The 23,384-nt window shown below is 35.7% G+C and overlaps 1 protein-coding gene across 1 annotated transcript; it reads left to right on the forward strand.

Moving 5' to 3' along the window:
* The first annotated feature begins 8,149 nt into the window (after window positions 1-8,149).
* Window positions 8,150-22,558, forward strand: LOC117328986 (protein mono-ADP-ribosyltransferase PARP14-like). Its single transcript, XM_033886641.1, has 12 exons — window positions 8,150-8,292; window positions 9,375-9,401; window positions 11,754-11,905; window positions 14,398-14,619; window positions 14,864-15,079; window positions 15,355-15,427; window positions 16,341-16,426; window positions 16,595-16,831; window positions 17,282-17,512; window positions 18,776-18,812; window positions 19,305-20,009; window positions 22,124-22,558. Exons 2-12 carry the CDS (start codon window positions 9,383-9,385, stop codon window positions 22,393-22,395), a joined length of 2,250 nt encoding a protein of 749 aa, XP_033742532.1. The 5' UTR covers window positions 8,150-8,292; window positions 9,375-9,382; the 3' UTR covers window positions 22,396-22,558.
* The last annotated feature ends 826 nt before the right edge of the window (window positions 22,559-23,384 follow it).

Here is a 23,384-nt window from a genome sequence, read left to right on the forward strand (position 1 = left end):
AAACAAATTTGTATTCCTGTCTACATCAACTTTGCTAGCCAAGTGTGTTGGCTGAAAACAATGTATCTACACATTTAACTGCTTATTAAGCATTCACTTTTTATTCAGTACATTTTAATTTATATCATTTGTGAAGTATTAAAATCGATATTGAAAAGAGGGGCTGCTGTGGCTGAGTGATTAAGGTGTCCCAACATTTTATCACTAGTCCTCCACCTCTGGGTTGCAAGTTTGAAGCCCATGTGGGCAGTTGTCTGGTACTGACCGTTGGTTGGTGGTTTTTCTCCGGGTACTCTAGCATGCTACAGGACCAATATAATGTCTCTCGGCACTTGAGCTATTCACTAAAAGTCATTTAAAGATTTAAGCATACTTGATCGACGTGACCTTGAATGTGAGTCAGGGTCATTCATTTGAACAAACTTGGTAGCCCTTCACTCCAGCATGCTAAAGACCCAATATCAACTCCATGGGACTCTTGGTTATTGGGAAGAAGTCGTTTAAAGATTTTAGCCTTTTTGACTCCTGTGACCTTGAATGAAGGTCAAGGTCATTCATTTGAACAAACTTGGTAGCCCTTCACCCCAGCATGCTACAGGCCCAATATTAGGTCTCTGGGCCTTTTAGTTATTGAGAAGAAGTTGCTTGAATGGAAAAGTTGACGCCGGACAGACGGCCGGACGGACGACGCGCCACGGGCAGGTGAGCTAAAAAATTGCTTGGAAGCATGTACATCAGGACATTAAGTAAATCCTGTCTATCAAAACATATAATTATGTAGCGGGGGATGTTATTCTATGTGTATTTAAGGCTAAGCTGACAGGATAAAGCTAAACAGTAATTCCGACATGTCTGTATGTTGTGTCTGTACTATGTGTACCTGTATCACCCTGACCTAATGTCTGTATGTTGTGTCTGTACTATGTGTACCTGTGTCACCCTGACCTAATGTCTGTATGTTGTGTCTGTACTATGTGTACCTGTATCACCCTGACCTAATGTCTGTATGTTGTGTCTGTACTATGTGTACCTGTGTCACCCTGACCTAATGTCTGTATGTTGTGTCTGTACTATGTGTACCTGTGTCACCCTGACCTAATGTCTGTATGTTGTGTCTGTACTATGTGTACCTGTGTCACCCTGACCTAATGTCTGTATGTTGTGTCTGTACTATGTATACCTGTATCACCCTGACCTAATGTCTGTATGTTGTGTCTGTACTATTTGTACCTGTATCACCCTGACCTAATGTCTGTATGTTGTGTCTCTGTTGTGTATACCTGTATCACCCTGACCTAATGTCTGTATGTTGCCTCTGTATTATGCATAACTATGTCATCCATACTACATGTCTGTAGATACCCAACGAACCAGGGCTGGTCCACATACAGGGCATTGTGTCTGATGCAGTTTGACACTACAAAAGCGAAATTGGGCCAAACACACTCCTGTGGTTTGAGGAAGTAAACTGAAATAGAAATTTCTTAATTTTCTTAGCATTGATGTCATTTTTTTTTAGATTCATCGGGGTATGAAACAAATTTTGTTTGCAAACTGTATGAATCCTCGTAGCGGATTCTTACAGAAGTTAATTTTGAAAATAATTTTCTAATTTAAAACATGTTTTATGTACAATTTTATTGGTTTATATGGGATTATTTTTCTCAAATCAATACGCAACGTCAATTGTATTGTGACGTCACATTTTTCTCGCCATTCTAGGATTTTTTTTCATAGTGGTATGAAAAAGAAATCTCAATCAATCAGAAAGCCGCATTCTGCGTACAAACAATGGAAAATTAATTATTTTTCAATAAATTTGAATGGTAGGCTGCATATTCTCATACAGTATGATACATCATGATCAATATTTTCTGTAAGTATACAGGGCTTTCTCTCACTGGTTTGGGATGGGCCTTTTGCCTCATTTTGGGAGGAAAATTGATGAATTGTGAAAGATTCTTTCAGGAGTGAAAATTGATGAATTGCAAAATTTGTTCAGGAGTAAACTGAAAATTTTGGTCCCAAAAAGACCTTAGAAAAAGTCCTAAAAAAATGGTTACATATGGTGCAATACTGGCCTGGGTTTCTTTCTATGAATCAAAAATAAATGGTGGCAACTAATATACATGGTATTAACGTGTAAGAAATTATTGAATAATCATTGATGCATCGACACAAGTCCAACTTTGGAGCTGTTCCATAGCCCAAATCAAGCCCGTGCTTGGAAAAAGTAATATTTGAATGTGTTCACATACGGAAGATACAGCAAAAATGATTTCGGGTGATCATGCATTTATTGCTGCTAGTGTAATATTTTATCCTCTAACCACAGGGGGAAGGCCCAGAACTACTGTATGTCACAAAAAATAATTGTCAGATAAAAAAATAAGGCTCTCCTGAGTTAATCCGAAGGGTTCTGATGTTAAAGTTGCCTTGTGGCAATCTGAGTAGTAAGATCGTCAGAAAAAATCGGACTCTCCCCAGTTCAGTTGATCTGTCCCAAGACTATATATTATTGAATATATGGAGTACCGTAGCCCAAGTTTTCTCTGGCCCCGAAGACCATGTCTGGTATCAGGGCCAGAGGAAACTCAGGCTATAGTAATATAGTGAGCCATGGTGATGGGTGATATGAGTCTGGAATGGTAATTTGTTGGTTCATTACTTTGTAGAGTAGTATGAAACTGTTTTTCTTATTCCTCCGTTCCACTGGTTATTCCAATCTCAGATTCTGTGTCAGACCTCTGACACTGATATTAATGATTTGGTTTTGTTTGTTTTTGTTTAACGTCCTATTAACAGCCAGGGTCGTGTAAGGAGATGCGATGCAGGTTTTGGAGTTTACCTGGCAACTGCCCCACGTAGGTTTCGAACTCGCAACCCCGAGGTGGAGGGCTAATTATGATAAAGTGTCGCCACCGCGGATATCGATGATGTTGCGGTGTTGTCAAGTGTCTGTACCGTTACTTGTCTAGTGATGCTAGGTATAGTCACACGCAGTTAAGCATCAGCTGCAGAAAATGCACGAGGATAATGGATTTATAATTGTGTGTTAATGACCAGATACAAGTGTCTGTGGTAAACAATTAAACAGCGTCCTGTCACTGGATGAGCACGTAACACACGTACTCACGGTACTGTCATATGTTTGATATGACCATATATAATCCAACTAAATACATAACTGATAACTAAAAGGTCCGATCCTATACGTAATACCTCCGATTCTGCCCGATCCTGTAAATCGTCTTTTTAAGTCCCGCGCGAACCAGTTCATTATTGAGAAAAATGGCAATATTTTGTATGATTTTGTTATCAATTTGTTAGAATTTGGTCATAATATGTTTGATATGACCATATATAATCCAACTAAATACATAACAGATAACTAAAAGCAGAGACCTATATACTAGGTCTCTGCTAAAAGGTCCGATCCTATACGTAATACCTCCGATTCTGCCCGATCCTGTAAATCGTCTTTTTAAGTCCCGCGCGAACCAGTTCATTATTGAGAAAAATGGCAATATTTTGTATGATTTTGTTATCAATTTGTTAAAATTTGGTCATAATATGTTTGATATGACCATATATAATCCAACTAAATACATAACAGATAACTAAAAGGTCCGATCCTATACGTTATACCTCCGATTCTGCCCGATCCTGCAAATCGTCTTTTTAAGTCCCGCGCGAGCCAGTTCAATATTGAGAAAAATGGCAATATTTTGTATGATTTTGTTATCAATTTGTTAGAATTTGGTCATAATATGTTTGTCTTTGATATGACCATATATAATCCAACTAAATACATAACAGATAACTAAAAGGTCCGATCCTATTCGTAATAGGCCTACCTCCGATTCTGCCCGATCCTGTAAATCGTCTTTTTATGTCCCGCGCGAACCAGTTCATTATTGAGAAAAATGGCAATATTTTGTATAATTTTGTTATCAATTTGTTAGAATTTGGTCATAATATGTTTGATATGACCATATATAATCCAACTAAATACATAACTGATAACTAAAAGGTCCGATCCTATACGTAATACCTCCGATTCTGTCCGATCCTGTAAATCGTCTTTTTAAGTCCCGCGCGAACCAGTTCATTATTGAGAAAAATGGCAATATTTTGTATGATTTTGTTATCAATTTGTTAAAATTTGGTCATAATATGTTTGATATGACCATATATAATCCAACTAAATACATAACAGATAACTGAAAGGTCCGATCCTATACGTTATACCTCCGATTCTGCCCGATCCTGCAAATCGTCTTTTTAAGTCTCGCCCGAGCCAGTTCATTATTGAGAAAAATGGCAATATTTTGTATAATTTTGTTATCAATTTGTTAGAATTTGGTCATAATATGTTTGATATGACCATATATAATCCAACTAAATACATAACAGATAACTAAAAGGTCCGATCCTATTCGTAGGCCTAATACCTCCGATTCTGCCCGATCCTGTAAATCGTCTTTTTAAGTCCCGCGCGAACTACAGTTGAGTGTAGACTAAAGGTTACACAAAGTGCACTCCGAGTGCACTCCGTTTGGACTCGGAGTGCACTCCGTTTGGACTCCAGGTAAACTTGGAGTGCACTCAGAGTGCACTCCAAGTTTACCTGGAGTCCTATCAGGCCCCAATCCTACCTAGGTTCACATGTATCACATGTACCTGTAACCAAGTACATATATACATATGCTTATAGATAGATGTATACTCTTATACATTTTGACTCCTTAAACATGTAACAATAAGATACGTGTTACTGTTTTATCTTTGTATATATCATCTTATTATTTTGTTGGTTTATTTTTCGTTGGTTAACTAACAGCATCTAATATAATTGATTTTTTCTATTAGTTAACCCTATATAAAATGAATAGATTTGGCACTTCGTTGAAAAATGTATGTAGCATTCCTTTGATTTGAAGCGTTTTAACAAGACACGTCAATTAGTAGAAAATTGGCAATAAACAAAAATGTATTTGGCAAGTTGTTTGTGGTCTCTCAAAATGCAGAGTTTGATTGTGTACTGGACATAACTTGTACTCGAAGTACTGTTTTTAATATATTTCAAATACTTTTCTTCCAACAGTTTATATTTATCTTAACATACAACAAAAAAGAAAGGTTTTTTTATAAGCTTGATAGCATATTCCGGATCTAATGTCTAATTTTGATTTACAGTTTAACATCAGACTTACATTTCTATTTGGTAAACCAACTTTTTTTTTGTTATGCCTGCCTGCCTCATTAAATCCAGGTCATACATGGAGTTCTTTTAACAGTTATATCAGATACATCCTCCCCCCCCCCCCCCCCCCCCCCCCCCTCCCCCCCCTCCCCCCCTCCCCAACTTCCAGGTCAATATTTACCTGTATATCAAGCGTGATTACAGGGGTGTGGAGAAAAGACAGACTTACACTGACCCCAATAATGACCCCTTCCTCCAAGTTTACCTCATAAGGTGTGAAGATCTGGACAGGTGTACACACAGTCATCTAACTAGATAAAGACCCCCTGATATTAAAACAGTTATAAGTCATTAATATAAAAAAAAAATATTTGAATTTTTTTTAATTTCAAACTGGTACTATTACTTTATGTCTTTGATGTTATAATTGAAGCATGTATAGAGTATTAGAGGTCAATATGTAAATCAACATAGATTAATATAATTTTCATGTTTGAGTTAAGTAAATACTTATCAAACATTCAATACACCAATTGCAGCGGGCCTTATGCATTTTTTTTTAAAAGTTTGAACATTTAACTTTATGATTTTATAATTGGCTTGAACAACCATTGTACATTCATGACCTGTATCTGTTACATAAAATGTATGAGTGACACATATCATGATAGATATTGTCTGAATGGGAATAGAAAACGATGTAGTTCCAACAGGTCAGTTTTACAGGTAAATGGTACATAGGTTGCCTCGTCCAACTGCCCTGAAGCAAATTTTACCTCAGGCTCTATAATCTTATTTCCTGGACGAGAACAATGTGTACTAATTACGGGTATAAGGCTATAGGTTGGTTTTGGGAAATGGTGAATTTACATTCATTATACCATTTTGAATTACACTGAAATTATATTTTTTTATGTTAATCTCTTTCTTTACAATTAATTTTTTAAAGCAATGTCTTTATATTTTTGAATATAACAAGATAAGAACTGCATCCTTTCTTTATTTGATTTGCATTAATTTTTTTGAACTTATATCATTCAACATTGTACCTCTACATACCGGACACCTGCATAAACCAGCCAATACGTTTGGTCTCAGTGACTTACGGTTTAGACAGGTTACAATTAATAAGAAACAGCTTATTTGTACTTTCCAATTTCAGTAAAGAATGGCTTCATTTCAATAGAGTTTGTCTTCTTAAACCTGTTAACCAATTTGTTAATGGTTTTACAACTTATCTTAACATTTCCACCTTAATTACACTGGTATCTTACTGTTCTGTTAATTGGCCTGAGGTTGTAACACTGTGACCCTGCTTTGCACAGCTTCATCATTTGAAGCCATACAGTGACAGTATTGACACAGGTATTTCTGTGAACCCAGGACAGTACCTGTAGCTGGCTCCTAAAACTCACCTGGCACAGTTATCAGGGGTGTCAGGCCAGAGTCAGTCATGCATGGCCAATAATAACAGCAATTAAACAGATACTGTCGTTTATTATGGGTAGTCCAGAACTACATACTTGTGTGTACGTTATGTCAGAATATTAATTTAACTAGGTAATGCTCGTAAATATGTACAGTTGTAAATGTATATTTTTCTAATGATTTAAATATATAACCTATATAAACTAAAATGATTGTTTATTTTATAATTACTTGCCTGAATTGAGTACATATATGTAGAGAATGTCTTATATAAAAAACACATAATTCATTAAATACTGTAAACTTTCAATATTTTTAAATAATCAATAACATAATATAGATATATTATCTGAACTTCCTTTACAGTCATGAATATTCTAATAAATATTCTAATTGAAATAATTTTCAATTCCTTAATAAAATGAAATACAATTTACTTACATCTTAATGAAATATGAAATAATAATCAATTAACTTTCATAGAAACCTGATTATAGCATAAATTGTCTTTTATGGATCTTAATAAATATAAATTTAACATGTAGGCATAATTACCATGTATTAACAATGAAACAAATATTCCTAGTAGACTAAACAAATGTTAATAGTAATATTAACAGAACAAAAGTAATTTGTAAATATCTATTTATTTATATGTAAATTATATTAAAAGCATCAATTGAAAGTATTAATATATATATATGATATAGTCTGATTATAGAACTGGGGTAGGCATGGTGTCTTATAGGACTCCAGGTAGACTCGGAGTCCACTTGGAGTGCACTCCAAGTTTACCTGGAGTCCAAACGGAGTGCACTCCAAGTCCAAATGGAGTGCACTCGGAGTGCACTTGGGTGTAACCTTTAGTCTACACTCAACTGTAGTTCATTATTGAGAAAAATGGCAATATTTTGTATAATTTTGTTATCAATTTGTTAGAATTTGGTCATAATATGTTTGATATGACCATATATAATCCAACTAAATACATAACTGATAACTAAAAGGTCCGATCCTATACGTAATACCTCCGATTCTGCCCGATCCTGTAAATCGTCTTTTGTTTCGATGTGCGCATTGCGTTTATGTGGAAAATACTCAATAATTCATATTATTTTGTTTAAATTATGCAACAATGTTTTTGAAACGCCAGTTTAAAACCAAAATAAATGCATTGGCATAGCATAAACGGTCCGATTCTACTCCGATCCTGCCCGATTCTGCCCGATCCTGTAAATCGTCTAACCCCCACTGTCGTATGTTGTGAATTCAGGCACCTGTACTCAATCTTTCACGACGGAATATGTTCCTGAATGCATGCATATCTAAAATATTTACCTTTTCTACAATCGCATCTATGTTGGCATTGTAACGTCTGATATTTCCCCGCTCTTCAAAAACAAATCTTTTCAAATCGCCCGCCATGTTGTTTTTTTTGGATAAATTTACCTTCGGATAATAAATAAGGAAAAGTGCAGAAGAGTTCCGAATATTCCGGCCCACATCCGAGAATAGCCGTTTATCGACGGAAAATTTCCAACTTTCGTTTTATTCAGGGGTAGAAAAATATTGTCACCACAAAGAAAGAATTTTAACGCCGTAAAGACGTTAATTAAGGGAGCAACATGAACTGAATATTTAGTTAGCAGGCTTGTCCGGTAAGTTTTAACAAAGTTGCCTACTGTTTCGGGTTTCTTAGAATACTATGGCCTAATAATAATACGGGTGCATAACGTTCTAATGGACTGATGTGAAGTTTGGACACAGTTGTCCAAAGTTAACTGTCATATATCAAAGTCATGTTATATAAAAGTCAAATGATTAGGACATACAGCAGATATCAGTTAATAAACAAGGATTCTTTTTCATTCGTTCTCCACTAATTATTACTATATTAGAAAAAGAACAAATAAGGTCTGCCATATTTAATTTGGACCCAGGAGTGACATTTATGATGATTTCACTCACATTTTAGGTCACAAGATTGACTAATGGTCACATTAAAGAGAGGCATATATTAACTTCTGTCTTTAATTTCAAAACTTATAATATGTTGATAAATTGTGGCCACTATTATATTTTTCTCTGGAAAACTGCAACAAATTATTTTCAAGTTCTGTAGATGTATTGATTGATCTCATCAGGGATGGTAATTAAAATACTCCTATTATACTTTTTTTGATAATATAAACATATGTATAATTAAATTTAAATGGCTTTAAAAGAAAAAAGGAATAACAAATTGTACATACGATTGATGGATAATGAATGTAATCATGATTGGTGACTGACTTTAATCCAGTTCCTCATTCAATGTATACTGGTACTACAGCCTGCTACACTTCTAATTAAAAAAAGAAACAAAGAAACATGATAAGTTGTTGAAAATATGAGTACACAAAAAATTAAGTTAACAGTATATTGAGTAACAGTTATGTTAAAATGCTGGGTCACACTCATATTTAATCCTTCCTTGTTTTAACTTCCTTTTAATTCTTTTTTTTTTTAATTTCCTGTTTGTTTTTCAATTGTCACTGACACTTGTTTACTAATTTTATCAGATTAAAGCATGACTGGCTCAATGAATCAATAGATAAATGAATCAATAGATGAATAAATAAAAAAATAAATAAATAAATAAATAAAATTAAAAAAATAAATAAATAAGGTGGCATGATAAAATTGTCACATTGTATGATCATTTCAGAATTTAAACCGCTATAATTGCTTTCTTTGACAGATAGAGCTATGGGGAATAACAACACAAGTAAGTATACAGTTACACCAATAGTGCTTTTTCCAGGTGAAAATATGCAAATATATGCAGAGTATTATATTCAAATTTTATGCATAGTTGGGATTTGGCTTCTAATTTCCCAGACACGTGCACGTCATGCAGTAGATATCGAAATGTGCACTGGATGCATGTGTCACGGTGGTCAAACTATTGTTAAAGTTTGACCAACAGATGTAATATGTATAGATACTTGCTATGTATCTTATGTAATGTTTGTACAAGTCCCTGTGTCAAAGGGGCCGTGGTGGCCGAGTGGTTAAGGTGTCCCGACACTTTATCACTAGCCCTCCACCTCAGGGTTGCGAATTCGAAACCTACGTGGGGCAGTTGCCAGGTACTGACTGTAGGCCGGTGGTTTTTCTCCAGGTACTCCAGCTTTCCTCCACCTCCAAATCCTGGCACGTCCTTAAATGACCCTGGCTGTTAAAGGACATTAAACAAAAACAAAACAAACCCTGAGTCAAATAATGTCCTATGTACCTATGTATATATACGTTGTACATGTAGTTCTTATTGTGATGTATATATATAATTGTTTAACTGTATGACAAAAACAAGTTTAAGGCATTATTTTGCAAGAATGAAATATGAATTGTTTCTGTTTTTAGCTCACCTGCCCAAAGGGCAATTGATGCCTGGAGGGCAGTGTCCATCTGGCATTAAGTGAATGACCTTGAAAATATGTCAAAGCCGCAGGGGTCAAAAACAGCTTCTTCTAAATAACCAAGATGCATAGAGACCTAATATTGGGCCTTTAGCAAGCTGATGAGAAGAGCTACCAAATTTGTTTCAAGTGAATGACCCTGACCTACATTCAAGGTCACTGGGGTCAAGTTTGCTTAATGATTTAAATGACTTAATTCTTCTCAATAACCATGACCCAGAGACCTGACATTGAGTCTGTAGCATGCTTGGGTTAAGAGCTACCAAATATGTTGAGATGAATGACCTAGATATGCATTCAAGGTCACAGGGGGTCAAATATGCTTAAATCTTAAAACAACTTCTCAGTAACAAAGAGACCAAGATACTTGATACCGGGCTTGCAGCATGCTGGGGCAAAGGGCTGCCAACTTGTTGTGAATTGACATAAATGACAACATATTTTCAGGGTCACAGGGATCAGATATGCTTAAATCTTTAAACATCTTCTTAATAACCAAGAGCCCCAGGGAGTTACATTAAAAGCAGGTGAGCAATGCATGCCCATTGGGTCTCTTATTTGAAACATGAATTAGAATGACAAATGAACAGAATTAGTGAGCAGATTTGTATTGTTTACATCTCGACTTGGCTGATACTGGTGCTTATCTGGATCAGCCATTGTTGAAAAATCTGATGTTGTTTTATAAATAAACTTTCCTAAATGTCCTAAAATAATTGCATCATAACTGCTGGTTAGTTATCTGTTCATTATTGGAACAAGGACAATGGAAGGAAGTACACAATTCCAAGTGATCAGCTGAAATCATCCATAAAATGATATTGAGCCTGTTATTTAAAGTGCGAGTTTCCAGTCTGTAGCACTTGTTTCCTTGCTGGGAAATTAGTCACTGTATTTATCCTACAAAAGAGCCCATATTTAGTAATATAGCACAGCCTCGTGAACATGTATTTATGACAATGATAAAGCCCACCCATTTATATTAATGTAGTTCAGTGAAATTAATAAATTAATCATGGATTGGTATATCATTGTCCTTCATTAAGTCATTCCTCATGTTTAAGCCATTAAGTTCAAATGTTGGTCCCAGGCCTTATTTACAGGATACATATGGTAGCTGTGCTTTGTAACACTGTTAAATGTCGGGTAAGGGTTAATGGTCCAGTGAATGGCATTTTGATGATTTTTTGAAAAGTAAACATCAAAGAATTTAAGTTTGATTTTAAATTTAATTTTAATTAGAACTTTGCCAAAATATTTCATATATACAGGGAAGGATACTAGGGTATATAAAGTAGAGGTTTTGAATTTGTCATCATTCTAATTACGTTACAAATTTTAAAAATTAAAATCACAAAGTTGAAGCAAGGATCTGAAGTAGCTTTCATTTTAAACATTATTTTTCAGATAATTAGATTTTTTTAGTGAAACATGAAAAAATAAATTCAATATTAAACACAAAATGATACATGTATGTTTCACTTACTTGATATGTTTACGTGTTAATTTGTTGAAACTTTGTGCTATTGAGTTAGAGAATGATGTATTATGTAAATTAAACCATCACATATATTACATTTTAAGGACACATGAAATGAAATGAATTTTGAAATAATTTGTCTTAGAATTCACCCCATGCATTTTGTTTTTTTTGACAGCTAGTAGTTCTGTAGATGAGCCATCAAACACAGTCCTCTCGAGATTACAGTCAGCTATGGCAACATCAGATTCTCAGTCTCCATCCAGAAAGTCTAAGACTATCGGAAATATTAAAGTCAGCATCATCAATGAAAGTTTCGTTAGGCAGAAGGTAAAAAGACCTTGATGTGTTTTGAAATGTTCTCAATTTTAAGGTCGCCATAACCTTTTTTTTCGCCGTTGTCCTCCATGCTCTGTGAGTCATCTGTCTTGAGTTATCTTTCTTGTGAACACAATAACTTGAGTAAATTAAATATGAACAGATTTTAATGAAAAGTATGCAACCTAATATCAATATGATTTTGCACAACAATGGGACTGATTTGATCTTATCTTATAGAGTTATGGCCCTTTGCAGTTTTAGTACCACTAATTTGGCAATCCTTAATGTTCATCGTTCTTGATAGGATGTTAAACAATAAAAGTCATTACCGTTGGGCCTTGTAAACATAATTTGTGAAAAACATATATGGATTTTGATGAAATTAATGATTGGTATAGTTTGAGCTTTATGTCGACGGGTTCCATATTAGGACCAGATCTGAAGTAAGGGTTATGGCCCTTTGCTGCGGAACATGTTTTGGGCTAAGGTCATGATAATTGGGTATGCTAAGCTGAAGGACTTATAGGTTAATTAATTCAGATGAATAACCTTGACCTACTTTCAATTTCATAAGGGTCAAATATGAATCATTTAAAGTAATAAGTAATCTGTCAGTACTTGGTATAGTACAGAAAGTCATTTGACATGATTAAGGTTGTCTATAGTATTTGTATTAGATACATTAATTATTGATAATGTACTTCATGCTTCTTGATGATCATAGTAATTGGTTTGGTAGAGACAATTAAGTTTATATATAGGTATCCTTGGGAATTACTAACTGCTTCCTGCTAACTCTGCCTGAGACAATTCTTTTAATCTAATAATTAGTCAGGAGTATTGGGTTAAATCCCCAGTAGAGGCATTGGGTAAGAAAATATGTTTTAAAATGACCTCTGTTACATTGGTTACCTCATGTGGATCTGGTAAATATACTCATCAATGGTGCACATGTAACATTGTTTTTAAGTGTAAATCGACAAGTTCTTTCCTGTAGGTGATCATGTGATTCAAATATTATAATGCTGCTTCCTAAAACTTGGCTTTAAGGAATTCCCGAGAGATAATTATACTCAGATTTCTAGAAGTTTTATATCAATTTCTTTAAAACTTGGTTGGCTTTATAATCATAAGATCAATGATATCACTTAAGGATTGAATCTTGATTTGGCCGATTTCATGGGGTCATGAATTGAATTGCTCTTGAGACAAATTTAATGAACTGCAAAGCAGTTCATGTTGAATTTGTTTCAAGAGCAAATCAATTCATAACCCCATGAAATCGACCAAATCAAGATTCAATCCCTATATTTCAATTTTTTTTTTTTTTCGAATAAAAAAGTAGGTCTAGATATTAATGTCTCGAAGCTTGTGCAAGTCCAAACGCGGAAAAGCCGGAGGAGTTCCAGATTGTATATGTCTAGTCGATCGAGAAAAATAGTCCGCCATTTTAGGATTAAAATACAGCATTATTTTGTCAAAATAGAAGTATTTAGCATATCTGGTCTTTCATAAAATACAAGAATACATCATAAATTTGATAATTTTGATAATTATTCCATGTTCATAACAACAATGTTGAAAAAGAGTTCTTTCCCCTTAACCATGTACAGTGTTATAATCTGGTCAAATTCATGGGCAAATGAAATAGATTAAGTTTGGTAGTTTCATTGAGTCCAACTTGAGTAGAAATTGAAATATTGGTTAAATGAGTTGGAAACTTTTGATAAATTGTTTTACATCAAACTGTTGGAAAAAATTATCGTTGACTTTGTCATGAAAGGTTACTAATTAGATTGATAGAATGCCAGCTAGTCGCTCTTTAAAGATGATACAAATCTGATTTTAATGAAATTAAGATAGTTAAAACACTATATGGCATTTGATTGGTGTATAGTTAGAAAAAACTATTTGGCATTTGATGGCGGTATAGTTAAAACTCTTATGGCATATTGGATGGACATAGTAAAACAATACATGTATATATCATTTGATTGGCATGTAGTTAAAACACTATATGACATTAGATTGGCATATAGTTAAAACACTTTATGGCATATAATTGGTATATAGTTAAAACATTGCTTGTATATGGCATTCGACGGGCATGTTTGTATTATCATTTTTTTGTTCCACCATGCAGTACTCTTGTTTGAAACCACAAGTTATACTTTTCATTTTATTTTTGAAACCATATTTTTTTTCATAAATATATAAAAATTAATTGATGTTTTGATTTAACCCAGCATAAAAATAATCTATGTATGTACAACCTTGTATATCAGAGACATCTATCCCCTTTCTCAATCTGCAAATTTTTAAATGAAGATGAAGATAGATATTGTTACTTAATAAGATATTACTGCTATGAAAGAATTAATCTTTAATTACAATGTATTCATCATCAATAGATGTAAAATAACTGAAGACACTGAAAATTTATTGTATAAAAAATCAATTTATAGACATACCGGTAATCATTCAGATTTCCAATCTCACAGGCAGATGTAATCGTCAACTGTGCATCTGCTGACCTTGACCTCACCAAAGGTCGTGGTGCTAAGGCTCTTGCTCAGACTGCAGGTCCTGATGTACAGGTAGATTTGAACAACAATTACTGTCAAGACATAAATGAAGGTGATGTGGCAGTTTCTGTGCCTGGAAATCTGAAGTGTCGTAAAATCTACCATGTGTACCTAACAAAGTGGAATCACAACACACAGGTAAAAATAGTGAAATAGTTCTGCTCATGCACTTAATAACTTGATTTCCATAGATGAAGTAAAACATTTTATCCGAGATGCTGTGGTGGTTTTATTGTACAATACGGCATCCTTACATGCTTGTAGGTGTGACTATGTATATTATATCATATGATATATTTCTACAAAAATTGAAGTAAGAGAATATATTTTGAAGCTATCTTCAAATTGACTTGTATTTGATTTGAAATATATTCATTTAAAGGGTTTGCAGAAGGTCATTACAAACTGCTTGACAATGGCAGACAAGTTCAAGGTGAAAACCATTGTGTTTCCAAGTCTGGGGACGGGTTACTTGAAATACCCGTATGATGAGGTAACCAAGGCAGCGTTCACGGCTATAGAGGTATTCACTAAGACTCACAGGTCTTCCTCTATTGACACCATTGTATTTGCTGTGTATGACAAAGCTACATACAAGGTGAGTTTTTAGAAAAAAAGTCACGTCGCCTTTCCATATTAATTTAATGCTGTATAACAAAAAGTTTGTGGGTACGTTATTTTGTGGTTTCAAGGTACATATTATGATATATACACTGTATATAATCTTTTTGAGACTCCATGATATAAGATAATTTTAAGTCTAATACTTCAACTAAATAATTTTGTATTTATTTCATGATTCCTTTTCAATTAAGATATAAATGTTTGGTGAGAATAATTTCATGAGATCGTGTAACTGTTTTATATGTAAAGGTATTTCTACAAGAAATCCGACAGTTCAGGCCGGGATCACACTCCGCAGGAGGCCAGTCTTCTAGTTACTCAGGTATGTGTAAAAAAACAAATATTAATACCATGTTTACAGTGAGGTATCTTGCAGAAAACACTGAACATGAAGTTAAATAATGGGAACGTAAATATGTGGTGTATATATATATATAACTAAATTACTCTCTTCATTTATGTTTTAATATATTATATAAATCGTGGTTTATTCTCTTTGTTTGTGGGTGGCGAGTTGGTAATTATACTCACCTTTCATCTTGGTAGGCCTGCTTTAATTCGACAATCAGTCACTTTATCAACCCCATGAGTTTTTTCTTTGGTTTTCTCTGACAGTGAAACCCTATCTGGCTTTGACTTCGTCAGATTGATTAGATAGAAGTTGATATCAAAGTAAATTTTTTATGATAAAACGATTATTCAGTTGATAATATTGTGATTAATGTCTATGTTGTGATATTCATGTAGGATACATCATTATGTAATAGTCATACAGTCAAACACCAGGATCTACGTAGGGCTGTCAACGTTACAAACAATATCAATTTCTTGTTGATTCTCATCTTCTGATACAATATCGATTCTCAGAGAATTGATACAAAGGTAGACATCTGTGGCAAAAACTGTATGATGATAAAATGGTTATTTTACTCATCTCTGTCTTTTTACTCTTGTCTGTTTTCGCTAGTTGGGAGCAGCCATTTTGCATATGACTGTGTTATGTAATACATAAAACAATCACTTTGGATTTCTAAAATGAGTCGTTTTCGTTTATTTTCACATCGTTAGGATTCTTTACTGCTGTAAACAATGATTCAATCTTGCAAACAAACAAAGGCCAACAATAAATAAAAACAGTCTTACAAACATTTAACATAATTACGTTAACAAAAAATGGGATTAATTAAAATGGGTACAATTCATTGATTAATCAAATGCTACCATAGATGTTACAGCAGGAAAAACGAGCAGTACGTGTGTCTCAGTACAGTTTGGTCAAACTGACGTGGAGGTTGTAATGGGGGAGCTTCCACAACAAGAGGTGATGTACAGTATATACCAGGGCAACACTGTCTCTTACTTAACATGGAATGTGTAACGAATGAAAATTATTGAATTAATGAAAAAATTGTAAAAATCAATGGATGGGTAATTATAAGAGGGCAAAGTATAAAGAAAAAGGAGAAAACAATTCTAATTTTTTTTTCAGGTGGAGGTAATAGTGAATAGTGCACCTTTTGATCTAAATCTGTCTAATGGAGGCCTATCTGAGGCACTGCTCAAGGTCGCAGGTGAAAGTCTCCAGGAAGGATGCACTAAAAGTTACCCCAATGGAATTTCCACTGGGCAAATACTGACCACTAAAGGGTACGGTCTGTCCTGTAGTTATGTCTACCATGGCTGTCTACCAGACTGGTCAAACACAGATCATGAGGTGGCAAAAGAGGTCAGTGGATTACAAATTACACAATTTATGCTTAATTGCCTCTGAATTAAACCCAGGAATTAATTTTCTAGTATTGTATGCTATTTGCACAAAATGGAACCTACAGTTAAATTTGTCACAATCCTGCATGTGATTCCATTGTCCAAACATAGAAAGATAAAAAAACAGTGTATTTTCATCAGTAAATATTTCCTCCTCTACGGGGTCTTGACATGTTCCAGGATGAAATATTAACTCCAGGGTCCAACCCTCAGATCACTTATTGTTCACAAGGGCTTGGCATGTTCCTATGACCCAGAATGAAAGATTGACCTAGGGTCCGACCCCTAGATCACATGTGATTGCCTCTAGTATGTACTTTGGTATCTCTTATACATGGAAGCAAACCATGGAGTTTAAAGGAAGCTAGGCACACAGACATGGCAGATGACACTTATGTTATTTTTCAAGGACCTGTTTGGATTCATGATGGGATGTTTGGAAGAGGCAAACAGCTTCAGTGTCAGATCCATAGCTTTTCCAACCCTAGGAACTGGTAGCCTTAGCTTTCCTGCAGATGTTGTAGCGGATGGCATGATTAACTGTGTGAAGGAGTTTACCGATGATTGTCCACAAACTACACTAACTTTGGTCCGAATAGTGATCTACAACAAGGCCCAGAGTGCAGGAACTTTACAAAGGGTATGACACATAAAAATACATCATACTTTTACTAGGAACCTTGAAAGGATTGTGAACATACTTAAATTCACCTTTGAGCAAAACAATGAATTGTTCTGTGTTGTATTATGCTCCATAATACTTAAATTTTGTGTTTAGACTTAATTCTAACTTACAAGCTCCACAACCTAATGGCTGCCTGTATCAATGATTAATATTTATTTTTAGTTCCAATATATAGAAATACATTTATAATAAAAATATGCTACAGAATAAATTATTTGAATTTTAGAAAAGAAAGAAAAGAACAAGAGGCCCATGGACCTTAACAGTCACCTGAATTTTAAATTATTTCTGCAAATTTGACTCTGCCCATCTGCCCCCGGAGGACACTCAGGCCAACATTTGCATACCATCAATCTGCCTTCGAATACTGCTAATTCAAACCAAGCTAAAATTAATTACAAAATAAATCAAACAGATGATTGTCAAAAATGTGATTTACATAAACTATAGTAAGTTTTCCTCCTTCTCTCCAGGGGCAAACATGAGATTCTAGGGTCATGAAATTCACAATTTAGGTACTACTCCTTAAGACCCTTCTGTCTAAAAAGAGTATTTGATTGTACACTGTATCTTTTTTGGGTTTTGAGAAGAAGATTGTTAAAATTTCAGTTAATTTGACCCTTTTTGGCCCAGTCCCCTCATGTTTGTGGACTTAACTTTTTTAGCACCAAAATCCACTTCAAAGTTTTTGGGGTAAGTTTTTGGAAAGCTCAAAAAGTCCGAAAGTATACACCTCATAACCTTCTCATTTGGATTATACATTCATTAGAAGTTTAGGAGTAATGTTTATTTTTTATATTGTATAGCAAAATCATGCAGAAAATGAATATAATTTTTTTGCATTTTGCCATTTTGTGGACTTAACTTTGTTGGCACCAAAACTCATTTTAAAGTTTTGGGGGTAAGTCCAAAAGTGTGCATCTCAAACCCTTCCAATTTGGTTTATACATTCATTAGAGGTCCAGGATTGATTTTATGGCAAAATCATGCAGAAAAGAAATGTGATTTATTTTGGCATTTTACCATTTAGTGGACTTAATTCTTTTGGCACCAAAACCCACTTTAAAGATTTTGGGGGTAAATTTTGGAAAGCTTGTAAGTCCACACCCTTCAATTTCAAAATGACATGCTTATACATACATAAAAAATGAATGCCTCCTGTGATTGCTGTCACTGGTGAGCTTTTGATTGCACTTGCTTTTTTTTTTATTATTTCAGGCTTTCAAAAGTGTGTGCCAACCTTTCATGCCTTCCAGTAAGTACAAAGATATAAAATTTATGCAGAACTGAAATAGCAAAAATGTCGTAAATTTAAATTTCCTCAGAAATTCTTATTATTGTCTAATGCCAGTAAAAATTTGGTGGTGAACATTTTCCTCTAATGGCTCTTATCACTGAAAGATTCCTGGGGAAAGGGGCTACAAACTTAATCTAGAAATTGGTAATACAGATGTAGTTGAAATGTACATGTAGATGAATTGGGGGTTAAATATATATTACAAGTGTTCAAGGAACATCTCGCAGGTCCATTTTTGACCCCATGGAAAAGACCAAGTTTATTTTATAAATGAAATGAGTCTGTTGGTAATTTCTCATACATAACCTCAATTCTGTGTTGGAATTCAATGTCATTTACATAATATGAGCACCATTACAAATCTTCATTGCTGGATGATTGGTAAAGCCCATTAGCCTCTAATTAAAATGTAAGAGAGGGATTTTGTTTTGACTTATATGTTTTTGACAGCACCACCTCCCCAGCGTCCAACTGTACAGACTCCTGTTGCTGTGCCAAGCCCTATGGTAGCTACACCATCACAGAAGCATACACCTCCACCAAAGGGAACACAGGCATATTTCAGCTATATGTACGAACAAGCACCAGTGTCACCATCCTACTGGACCAAGTACAACAACAGTAAACCCCTCAATATGTGGAACCTACACCTGGCTCCAACCACATCTAGCCATGCAGTTTTCTTACCTGTTGATAAAAGTGTGTACAGAGCCATAGAAAATGTTGTCAAAAAGTCATGGGATGCAGCACATTTTGGACATGGGAATGATGCACAAGGTTTGGCCCAACTTGGATATAGTAATATTCAAGTTACAAATATCGAACGTATAGAAAATCCAGTTTTATTTGAAAAGTATGCACAAAATCGGGCACAATTTTTCCTCAAGGCTGCCAGACATGGAAAACCATTGATTCCAGTAGAACACATTCCAGTTTCATCAAAAAAGCCAGTGCTTACAACACAACTGTGTGATGCTAACATCTTACAAGACATCTACCCAGAGATTAATGAGCATTATACCTTTCATGGCACGCCTGAAGACAAAGTTGCAGTCATTACTGCTCAGGGTCTGGACAACAGACTGGCTGGAAACACTGTTATTGGACAGGGTGTATACACAGCCGAGAGCTCCACCAAGTCGGACCAGTATGCAGGTAGGTCAAATCCTATTTATCCTGTAAACAGCCCAGTGAGACAGAAACATAGAAGGTGGGCTTATCGCAGGAGTAGGAAATAGTGTTTGGTAGCTTTTTCACACCGACAGGCTTAATGGCAGTCATGGGGTTATTGGTAGTCATGGTTTATTGACAGTCATGGTTTATTGACAGTCATGGTTTATTGACAGTCATGGGGTTATTGGTAGTCATGGTTTATTGGTAGTCATGGTTTATTGTCAGTCATGGTTTATTGTCAGTCATGGTTCATTGGCAGTCATGGTTTATTGGCAGTCATGGTTTATTGTCAGTCATGGTTTATTGACAGCCATGGTTTATTGACAGTCATGGTTTATAGTCAGTCATGGTTTATTGACAGTCATGGTTTATGGGCAGTCATGGTTTATTGTCAGTCATGGGGTTATTGGCAGTCATGGGGTTATTGACATGGTTAATAAGCAGTCATGGGGTTATTGGAAGTCATGGTTTATTGTCAGTCATGGGGTTATTGGCAGTCATGAGGTTATTGGCAGTCATGAGGTTTTTGGCAGTCATGGTTTATTGACAGCCCTGGTTTATTGGCAGTCATGGGGTTATTGGCAGTCATGGCTTATTGGCAGTCATTGGGTTATTGGCAGTCATGGTTTATTGACAGCCCTGGTTTATTGACAGTCATGGTTTATTGGCAGTCATGGGGTTATTGACAGTCATGGTTTATTGACAGTCCTGGTTTATTGGCAGTCATGGGGTATTGGCAGTCATGGGGTTATTGGCAGTCATGGGGTTATTGGCAGTCATGGGGTTATTGGCAGTCATGGGGTTATTGGCAGTCATTGTCTATTGACAGTCATGGGGGTTATTGGCAGTCATTGTCTATTGGCAGTCATGGGTTTATTGGCAGTCATTGGGTTATTGGCAGTCGTGGGGTTATTGGCAGTCATAGGGTTATTGGCAGTCATGGGGTTATTGGCAGTCGTGGGGTTATTAGCAGTCATTGTTTATTGACAGTCGTGGTTTATTGGCAGTAATGGGGTTATTGCCAGTCATGGTTTATTGGCAGTAATGGGGTTATTGGCAGTCATGGGGTTATTGGCAGTCTTGGGGTTATTAGCAGTCATTGTTTATTGACAGTCGTGGTTTATTGGCAGTAATGGGGTTATTGGCAGTCATGGGTTTATTAGCAGTAATGGGGTTATTGGCAGTCGTGGGGTTATTAGCAGTCATTGTTTATTGACAGTCGTGGTTTATTGGCAGTAATGGGGTTATTGGCAGTCATGGTTTATTGGCAGTAATGGGGTTATTGGCAGTCATGGGGTTATTGGCAGTCGTGGGGCTATTAGCAGTCATTGTTTATTGACAGTTGTGGTTTATTGGCAGTAATGGGGTTATTGGCAGTCATGGTTTATTGGCAGTCGTGGGGTTATTAGCAGTCATTGTTTATTGACAGTCGTGGTTTATTGGCAGTAATGGGGTTATTGGCAGTCATGGGTTTATTGGCAGTCATTGGGTTATTGGCAGTCATGGGGTTATTGGCAGTTGTGGGGTTATTAGCAGTCATTGTTTATTGACAGTCGTGGTTTATTGGCAGTCGTGTGGTTATTAGCAGTCATGGTTTATTGACAGTCGTGGTTTATTGGCAGTAATGGGGTTATTGGCAGTCATGGTTTATTGGCAGTAATGGGGTTACTGGCAGTCATGGGGTGATTGGCAGTCGTGGGGTTATTAGCAGTCATGGTTTATTGACAGTCATGGTTTATTGACAGTCATGGGATTATTGCTGGATATGTATGGTAACCTCACTTTCAATTAGTACCTTGAACTAGTCAAAAAAAATTTGTTTCATGCAATCCTTTAATAATAGATTTAACCTTAATTTATACGACAATCCATTATATTGGTTCCAATATTCAGCATTTGGTATTAAGTTAATGTCTTAAAAAATCTTAAAAGTAAAATGAATGGACAATTTTGATGGACAATACCATACCTATCAACCTTGAAATGCTGGACTCATATTTTGTTCACATAAACCAAAAATCAGATTTTTACAAAATCAACTCTGTTGTCATATTGATGAAATTCATTTGAGTTTCTGATATTATTATCAATTACAGATTATGTTGGAAAACGAGACAAGAAAAAAGAAAAGAAGATGTTCCTGACTCGAATATGTCTTGGAGAACCATACCTTTTAGATAAAAAACCAACAGCTGCTTTCAAACGCCCTCCCTGTAAAACTTGCAAGAAAGATGTTTGTGCTGACCAGACACACAATGGAAATTATGACTCCATGATTGTGGAGAAGTTCTGGATCTTTCGGGAATTTGTTGTGTTTGAAAAAGACCGTTGTTACCCAGAATATCTCATAACATACAAAAGAGTGTGATATACTTTTTACAGCAAAATATGTTGATGGAGATTACTGATAATTGTTTGATCAGATATGATAATGATGTGATTAAATTGGAGACTGGATTCTGAAATCAGGTACATGTTAAGTTAGACAAGATTGAGCCATATTTCTGATTCAGCCACCACTATATAATGTATTTTTAGGTCATCTGACCCGAAGGGTCAGGATGACCTATAGTCATCATGCTTCGTCCGTCGTCGTGCGCCGTCCGCCGTGCGTAAACTTTTCACATTTCAATCTTCTTCTCAAGTTCCACAAGTGGGATTAAGCTGAAACTTGCCTGAGATGATCCTGAGATGGTCCTGACCAAGTGTTATTATTTTTCGGGTCAGTCCGAAATCCAAGATGGCCGCCATAGCCGCCATTTTGAAAAACACATTTTAAACTTCTTCTCAAGTTCCAACAGTGCTGTTGGGCTGAAACTTGCCAGAAATGATCCTGAGCTGATCCCGACCAAGTGTTGTTATTTTTTGGGTCGGTCCGAAATCCAAGATGGCCGCCATAGCAGCCATCTTGAAAAACACATTTTAAACTTCTTCTCAAGTTCCACCAGCGCTATTGAGCTGAAACTTGCCAGAAATGACCCTGATATGATTGTGACCAAGTGTTGTTAGGTCATCTGACCCGAAGGGTCAGGATGACCTATAGTTATCATGTTTCGGCCGTCGTCGTGCGCCGTGCGCCGTCCGCCGTGCGTAAACTTTTCACATTTCAAACTTCTTCTCAAGTTCCACCAGTGGGATTGAGCTGAAACTTGCCTGAAATGATGCTTGGATGGTCCTGACCAAGTGTTGTTATTTTTCGGGTCAGTCTGAAATCCAAGATGGCCGCCATGGCCGCCATTTTGAAAACACATTTGAAACTTCTTCTCAAGTTCCACTGGTGAGATTGAGCTGAAACTTGCCTGAAATGATCCTGGGATGGTCCTGAGGAAGTGTTGTTATTTTTCAGGTCGGTCAGAA

The sequence above is a fragment of the Pecten maximus genome, chromosome 6 (genome assembly GCF_902652985.1).
Source record: "Pecten maximus chromosome 6, xPecMax1.1, whole genome shotgun sequence".
Lineage (NCBI taxonomy): Eukaryota > Metazoa > Mollusca > Bivalvia > Pectinida > Pectinidae > Pecten > Pecten maximus.

What these genes read in the sequence shown, in the direction of transcription:
- LOC117328986 (XM_033886641.1), top strand. An exon ending in AAAGTTTCGTTAGGCAGAAG is followed by an intron (nt 11,906 to 14,397) that starts GTAAAAAGACCT and finishes CCAATCTCACAG; the next exon opens with GCAGATGTAATCGTCAACTG. An exon ending in ATCATGAGGTGGCAAAAGAG is followed by an intron (nt 16,832 to 17,281) that starts GTCAGTGGATTA and finishes TTATTTTTCAAG; the next exon opens with GACCTGTTTGGATTCATGAT.